The 8503-nt window shown below is 39.4% G+C and overlaps 1 protein-coding gene across 9 annotated transcripts in view; it reads left to right on the forward strand.

The window, feature by feature from the left end:
- Positions 1–8290, forward strand: part of gps1 (G protein pathway suppressor 1) — a 32264-nt gene extending 23974 nt beyond the window's left edge. For 5 of the 9 annotated variants that reach the window (XM_017713741.2, XM_017713736.2, XM_017713739.2 and 2 more), the window contains exons 12-14: positions 1602–1739; positions 3441–3592; positions 7809–8290. In XM_017713741.2, the coding sequence (XP_017569230.1) occupies positions 1602–1739; positions 3441–3592; positions 7809–7869 (351 nt within the window). In that variant the 3' untranslated portion in view covers positions 7870–8290. The remainder of the gene's footprint in view (positions 1–1601; positions 1740–3440; positions 3593–7808) is intronic. The other 4 variants (XM_017713738.2, XM_017713740.2, XM_017713742.2 and 1 more) reach the window with 1 other exon arrangement.
- Positions 8291–8503: the final 213 nt, after the last annotated feature.

The raw sequence follows: 8503 nt of genomic DNA on the forward strand, positions 1-8503 counted from the left end.
GGAGGAAGATTATGGTATTAGGTTTGGTTTTCAGGAGTTGGGCTAGGCCCCTTAGTTCCAGTGAAAGGAACTCCTAATGCTTCAGCAGACCAAGAGATTTTGGACAGTTTTGTGCTTCCAACTTTGTGGGAACAGTTTGCGGACGACCCCTTCCTGTTCCAACATGACTACACACATGTATTAGGGCAGAAACTGCGAGCCAGGCCTTCTCGTCCATTCTGGAATAATGGTCAAAAATTCCCATGAACACATTCCTAATCCTTGTGGAAAGCCTTCCCAGAAGAGTTGAAGGTGTTACAGCTGCAGAGGGTGCGCTCACATCATATAAAACCCTACGGATTAAGAATGAATACTTTTGGAAATATAGTGTATGTTTTTATAAATTTACAAAGCCATTTTACTTTACGTTCAATAAGTGGTTTATTTTCGCAGTGGGACAGTATGACCATCATTGTTGTGATAAATTTTGTTTTCACAATATGCCTCTCTGTTCGGATTGTGTACATCATCTGTAATTAAAGAACACTGATCAACTGGATGTTCGATTACAAAGAGAGTATAAATGGTCCTGTTCAGTTGCATTTTAGTATAGTTTGTGAAACGTTATAAAATTTTAAAATGTGGCACATGCCACAATAAGAAGTGTCTTAACCTCTTATTCTCTGGCGAATTTTTGTTTTTTTTTCCATCTGAATTTTCTTGACCAAATCGTAACTGCATGAAATAAATGTAATTTTTAAATTTATTTGTTCCCCTCAAGTTAAAAAAACGTTTTATGTTCATAGATATCTTGCTATATGCTTACAAGTTACTGCTGAAAGCCAAAATACGCTCTTAGTATTATTATTTTTTAAATAATTTTTTACAGAGCAGATCACTGAAGAGATGCCATCTGTTTATAGTTTATAGCCCAGATTTGTGGAAAAATGGGTTGACTTTCAGTAGAAAAAATAGTGAATTCAGCTTCTTTTATTATAAGTGTTTAAATTGACATCATCTATTTGACTGGAAAGAAACAGTTATAGATCTCATATGACTGCCACCTTTTGAATGTAACTTATGAAATATGAAAGTTATGAAGAATATGACAAAGTGCACTTTGGAACCACAGGTGCTCCCAAGGAGTTTGAGGTTAAACTTGGACAGAAGTTAGAATGTGCAAAGCAAAGTTAGATTGTGCTAATAATTACATTAAATTAGATATTTTTTTATATACTGATGTGTTTGACTTGCCTAATTTCTAAATCATACATTTTCCACCTGGTCTACCCCATTGCATGCAAAAAAAAGTAATTTTTGTCTGATAAGTATTTATAGAATTTGTGAATTGATATTCCGATACATTTCATGCATGAAAATGCATTTCAGGTAGTGAATGTCCAAAGGCAACTGTTCTACTTTCACAATCAAAATGATAATAAAGAAACCATACTGTTTCTAAGTGTCCTGTTGTGTAAAATGTGATTAGAATAAATGTCTCAGCTAAGTTACCTTGCTTTAATAAGCTAGACTAAGTTTGACTAGAATACACTATAATAGGCTAAGACAGCATCAGAAGATGACAGCTCTGTCCTGTTTGTTTCTCCTTTTCCTCTGGGCAGTACTTTAGCCCCTATGTGTCTGCGGACATGAATAAGATGGCCATGGCCTTTAACACCACGGTGGCGGCTCTGGAGGATGAGCTGACTCAGTTAATACTGGAGGGTCTGATCAACGCTCGCATCGACTCCCACAGCAAGGCATGCACTCTACACCCCCTCACTGCACTTCACTAATGTTATTGTTTGCTATCCGGTTTCGGCCAAAGAGGATGGGTTCCCCTTTTGAGTCTTTGCTCCTCTCAAGGTTTCTTACTCTTACTCTTAAGGAGTTTTTCCTGCCCGTCTCCATTGGTGACGCTCATGGGGGTTTGAAACCAGATTTTTCTATAAACTCTGTGACACCTGTTGTAAAAACGCCCTATTAATAAACCTTGACTACCTTGAGGGTTCTCCTTAGTGGCACTACTGTCTAAGCCTTGGCCCTGTCATCAGCTGTCTCTGTACCTGGGAGTCCAAGAGAGCATAATTGGCCTCGCTCTCTGGGTTTAAGCAAATTTGTGAAACTGATCTGTGTTAAAGCCTTTACACAAAAAGGTCTGATTTGTTTTTGAGCCTCATCTCTTCCAGTGAGGCTCGTGTTCAGATGGGTTTAATCTGCCTATCAGAGGCCTTTTCACAAACCCAAGTGCATGCTGTGCTAAAGCAAAAAAGGACACACAACCAAATACTAAATTCTGAAATTCATGTTAAAATTTACAGGATATACTTTAGACTAAAATTATCGCAAAACTATCATAAAACAGCCTCTCAGTCATCAGGCAGTGAATTCATAACCATTTCATGTAGGAGCTTTTTGTGAGGGAGCTTTTAGAGGTGGACGTCTGGTTCCTATCACCACCACTGAACATTTCTGCCTCGGTAAGTTTCACTAGAGCAGAGCGTTTGACACAAAACTGCTCTGAATGACATGTTTACATCTTAACCCATTAATTATGCAGAAACTATAAATAAAAAAGTGTAATTGCATTCATTGGCAGGACGGTGACGGCAACTTCTCTTTTACGATCCTGTTGTGGCTCCACAGCTGAATTAGATTTGTAGATAAAAATAAAATAGTCCTCCTTTACAGTAAAATAAAGCTTTCCTGGTTGTTCAGAACAGTTTAACAATGAATGGTCTTAAATGCTGGAGTTAATGTAGAACTGCTAATTCACCTTTTAACCCTGAAGATCAGCGCAGATTGCTGGTCACCAACACAGACAAGTTAGTAGCTAAAAAATGGCAAAGAGATTTAAGACGAGCATTGATAAATTGATAATTGAGCGTTTATAATCACTCCAGCTGTTTTCTTGATGCGCTTAATATGCAGTGAGAAACTGACACACTAAAAAGTCACAAGGCTGAAGTCGCTTCTCATTTGCTTCTTGTTCGAATTGTCCCGTTTCACCTTAAACGATGGAGCAGTTACATTCTGGTGCTTCAGGCAACATTTAAGGTGAAACAGGAGAACACAAACAAGAAGCTGGCAAATGAGAATCGTAATAAATAAATAAATAAAAAGCTGACGGGTGAGAGACGTTTTACAAGAAACTGTTCCAACTTCTGTGGAAAAGTTTCCTGCTGGAGATGCAAGAAAAGAGGCTGTAGGTAAACTGAAGCCTAAAGTAGAGTTTTTCATTTATATTTTTAACCTACACTACCACATTGGCACATACTGAGACATACAAAAAAGATGGTGAAATGTTACTTCGATAAAATTGATATAAAATGTTGTGGCTCCTAAAAATTTTAGTTGAAAGAAGAAAATGTCTCTTCTCAACATGTGTTGTGACCCCTGGGGCATACGATAGGAAATGTATGCTGACTGTGCTCTTCTCTCCACTCTGTTTGTGAATGCAGATCCTGTACGCTCGTGACGTTGATCAGAGGAGCACAACGTTTGAGAAATCTCTACAGATGGGGAAGGAGTTTCAGAGACGAGCCAAAGCCATGATCCTGCGGGCAGCCGTGCTGCGTAACCAGATACACGTCAAGGTAACGGGGTCGCCAGGGTAACGTGTCTCCTCACTCTGCTCTGCCTGCTTCCCCCTCACCTCACCCCCCATGTCCCAAACATGTCCCACCCTCTGTCCCTTCCATGGGTGAGCGATATGATATTGTTATTGCTATACAGTTTATTCGCCTGTGAAGACCCAATTTACAGTAACTGCAAAGTAAGAAGTCGCTGATTGGATGGCAGTTTATTATGCCATTATTTTATTTAATGAATTTAGTACTATTTAACAGCCTTTTCTCATTTCTTCCTAAAGCTTGTCATTTTTAAATCACTGCTGTTTTGTTGGTGTATTTTGTCTGTTCACAAAGTGTAAAAACTGTCTTCAATAATTGGGAAGTTTTTATTTTTTGCTAAATCGCTCACCCAAAATCCCTTGCACTCCTCTCTGCCCTTCCTTTTTTCTTCTTTTCCTCCTTAGTCTTAGCAGTAGTCTTAACATGAGCTCCCTTACTTTTTGCATGTTCCCTTCATCAGTATTAAAGCTGTTATTAATAATTAAGCCACCATCATTCTGGTCTTTTTAAGCCCTGTAGGAAGTATTGCGCTCTGAGATGCTTGAGACTAAGTGCGTTATTGTTATACTGCTATTTAGGTCTCCAGCTAATTATTATTTCTGTCATTGACTAATCTGTTGACTATTATTAAACAACTACATTAGTAAATGAATCTAACTCCACTGCCTTATTGTTAGAATGGCTGACTCTTTGTCAGCGCCACCAGTCTCAATTCTGTCTATGCAAACATAGAATAGTAGCCCTAACCCTAACCTCTTTTAGTGTATTACGCTCTGTCAGAGTAAGTGTGTGAATCATATGAACAGAAGTTAACTTTTATTAACATTTCATAAAGGGGGGAATGCCACCAGTTTTTCTGAATGCGTAGTTCAGTGGTTAATATGTAAACAGTGTGATTCAGAGTGGTTTGGTGTGAAATGGTTATTTCTTTACAGTGGTGGGAACCAGGGGTCAGATTCATGAACAAATCAGAAGATCTTAAATCTTTTTTTTTTTCTTCACTCTTAAGAAAAAAGTTACAAAAAAATGCTATTCTTCAAGTAACTTCATAGGAATTCTCTTATTTCCTTAACCATTTTCTTAAGAATAATTCTAAGAACAAGTGGTATTATTGAAAAAAGTATGTTCTTAAATGTTTTTGTAACCTTACTCGCACTTGTATTAGGCTATAAGAGTTGACAAAGTCAGCATCTAAATTTATCAATTTATCTACTCCTGTCCATCCTCATCTCTTACTTTGCACTGTCACCCCACAATTCACAATTATTGTATTTTCTAAGGAAGATGTTTTTGTTCTCTTGGCTGTTTCTTCCTCCATCACCTCTAGATCTTGTTTGCTTCTTTTTTTTTTTTGTAACGCTTTACAGTAGAGTGCTATTCATAAGGCTACATGACACCTACATAAGCTTGTCATGACAACCCTACATAACTGTTAATAAATGCTTATTCCAACAGGCGTCATCAGTCATAAAGGCTACTTTAGCTAACTTTGATCAAAACTGGCAAGTATAACCTTTATAGAGGGTGATGTCTGTTGGAATAAACATTTATGTAAGGTAATACTCTAAATGACTGGTGCCCGGTTCTGATCTCCATCATGAGCAAGTGCTTTGAGAAGCTGGTCAGAGACGTTATCTCCTCCTCACTACCTGCCACTCTGCACCCGTTGCAGTTCGCCCACAGACAAAACAGATCCACTGATGACACAGTAGCCCTGACTCTACACACTGCCCCCTGACTCCCATCTGGACAAAAAGGTACACACATGTGAGAGTGCTGTTTGTGGACTACAGCTCAGCATTCAACACCATCATCCCCTCAAGGCTGCACATTAAGTCTCAGGATCTGGGTCTGAACAGTTCTCTGTGCAGCTGGATCCTGAACTTCCTGACGGGCCGACACCAGTTAAAGATGGGCAACATCACCTCCTCCTCACTTACCGTTGACACTGGAGCTCCTCAGGACTGTGTGCTCAGCCCTCTCCTTGTACTCCTTGTATACACCCACGACTGCTCAGCAAGTCACAGCTCCACATCATCAAATTTGCAGATGACATTACAATGTTTGGCCTGATCTCCAATGACAACGAGGAGACCTACAGAGAAGAGGTCAGCTTTCTGATGCCAGGAGAGCAACCTCTCTCTGTGTCAATAAGACGAAGGAGCTCATAGTGGACTTCAGAAAGCAGGAGAGTGCACCCCCCTCCCCCCAGCAGCTTGAAGAGAGGGTCAGCAGCTTGAAGTTCCTGTGTGTTCACATCTCAGAGGAACTCACATGGAGCAAACACACCACACAGGTGGTAAAAAAAGGCACAACAGCACCTCTTCCACCTCAGACTGAAGAGGTTTGGCATGCACCCCCGCATCCTCAGAACATTTTACGCATGTACTGTGGTGAACATTCTAATAGGCTCCATCACCTCCTGGTATGGAAATTGCACTGCCGTTGAATGGAAAGCTCGGCAGAGGGTGGTGCAGGCAGCCCAGCTCATCACCAGGGTCTAGCTCCCAAACCTCCTGGATTTATACACCGGCCACTGCCTGAAGAAGACCAGGAGGATTCTAAAGGACTCCACCCACCCAAGCCACTCTCTGTTCTCAGAGCTGCCGAGTGCAAGGAGGTACAGAAGCATAAAGTCCAGAACCAGCCAGTTCCGAGATCGTTTCTTCCCAGGGCCATCAGGCTGCTGAACAGCTAGTAGTGCTGGTGTATCAGTCTATAGGCCTGTCACTGCACCTCTGAGTCATCATCTCACCACCTCATCCACATCTCTTCAGACTCACTCTGATGCTCTGCACCTTCAGTCTAGTAAATCTGTACTTGCACATATAGATTGACATCTTGTAAGTCATCAATCCATATCTTGTATAATCTGGAAGATTCTATATCAGTATCCTGTCCCTGAGTACCTGCATCTCATTTATTATCTACCTCAGACTAACTGCACATACAGAATGTGAACAGCAGCACATTTCATAGTTTTATTTCATAACTTATTACTGTACAACTGTACATTGGAATATTGCTATGTGTATATTCAGTCAGTGTACATATATAGTTTTTTGTATTTAAATTCTATATCGGGGCTTATACGATTAAGATTTTCATTAACTTTCCACTTGTGTAAATGCGATGCAACGACAAACATGATTTGATTTGATGTCAGTTATTAGGACAAGCTTATGTGTAGCAGTCATGTAGGCTTATGAACAGCACCCTACAGTAAAGTGTTAAAGTTTTTTTTATTTTTATTTTTTTATTAAATGCTTAGTTTGTTGTTTTCCCACTGTTTTGCTCCTCTGAGTGGATTAAACTAAAGACAGTTAATACAAGCAAAATAACAATTAATGCAAATTCAGAATGTATCTTGTCATTTAGCGTGCGTGGTAAAATGCAACATAGCCGATGTAAGAAAGCAGTGAATATTTTATTAAGAAAGTCTTAAGAAAATAATCATCTCAGGAGAATATTTGAATATTTTTTTTTAGAATTGCATTTAAGAACATTCTTATGAACTTCTTATTGTTTGCCTTAAGAACCTGCCCAGGTTTTGTCTTAGTTTTCTTGAATTCGGACCCAGGAGTCACCATGACTACAATGCAAATATAAACATTTTATTTAAAACCATCAGTGAACCCATGTGAGTCTTCTGAGTTTATATGTAATTTTGATGATGGCAAAATAGTGGAAAATCTGAAATCAGTTTTCTTTGGGGACTATTTTGCCTCACAGTGCCCTGCATGTATCCCTTCACCATGAATGGAGTTCAAGACTTAAACCTTCTCAAAACTATCATAAAACAGTGTCTCCATCATCAGGCAGTGAATTCATAACCATTTCATGTAGGAACTTTGTGAGGGAGCTTTTAGAGGTGGAAGTCTGGTTCCTATCACCACCACTGTAACAATTCTGACTCTAAGTTTCTCTAAAGCAAAGCGTTTCACACCATGCCGCTCTGAACCGCTCTGATCTTAACTAGTTAGTTATGCAGAGATTTTTAAAAATTGGTGGAATTCCCCTTTAATAAATGAGGACTGTTTTTACATACATCACTTTTAAGTTTGTTGAACAATCCTTTTCAGTTACATTCATGCACGTCCATCTCATCAGACATTAAAAAAAAACCTTAATCTGAGTTTGTTGAAGGTCTCTGTGCTTTCTGTGCTGCTCACTGTGCTTGTCTTTTCACCCCCACAGTCCCCTCCCAGAGAAGGCAGCCAAGGGGAACTCACACCTGCCAACAGCCAAACACGAATGAGCACCAACATGTGAAGACACGACCTGATGCCTCTCGTAGGAAAGTACACACACACACCAGGGGGGCCACAGCAGCATCACCGGCCCCCCACCCCGTTAGAATTCAGTTCTGTTTCCCTGCTGAAGAGAGAAAAATCACAATCTAAAGACTTTATTTAAGTTGGGGAGAAGATGTCTGTTGTCTGTATCAAAGACAAGCACACCCTGTTGCTCAAGTTAAACAGAAGTATGAAAGAAAGAAAGAAAAAAGAAAAAAAAAACGAAAAAAGACTGGAAAAAAGAGAAACGGCATTTACGCTGTACTGGCCTGTTGTTGTTTGTAAGAGATGATCTTTCCTCTGTATCTTGTGACAAACCTTGATTACACATTGAAAAACCTCATCACAGAACATGCTTTTAAAATAAATATACATTGGAAAAGATGCTCCCAAAACGCCTTTATTTTTCACTGCTGCTCTTTTCAGATTCAGGTGAGAGCTTTAGGGTTGAAGGCTTAGAAGTTAAACTTTTCTCTAAAATTTGAAGCAGTTTCAGGACTGTCTAGCAGACCACCAACTGAGTGCTTAAATTTGTCTACAAATTATTTTCTAAAAATTAAATCTCAATTTGTCTAATTTTACTTTATGCAGTCTTAG

The sequence above is a fragment of the Pygocentrus nattereri genome, chromosome 14 (assembly GCF_015220715.1).
Source record: "Pygocentrus nattereri isolate fPygNat1 chromosome 14, fPygNat1.pri, whole genome shotgun sequence".
Classification (NCBI taxonomy): domain Eukaryota; kingdom Metazoa; phylum Chordata; class Actinopteri; order Characiformes; family Serrasalmidae; genus Pygocentrus; species Pygocentrus nattereri.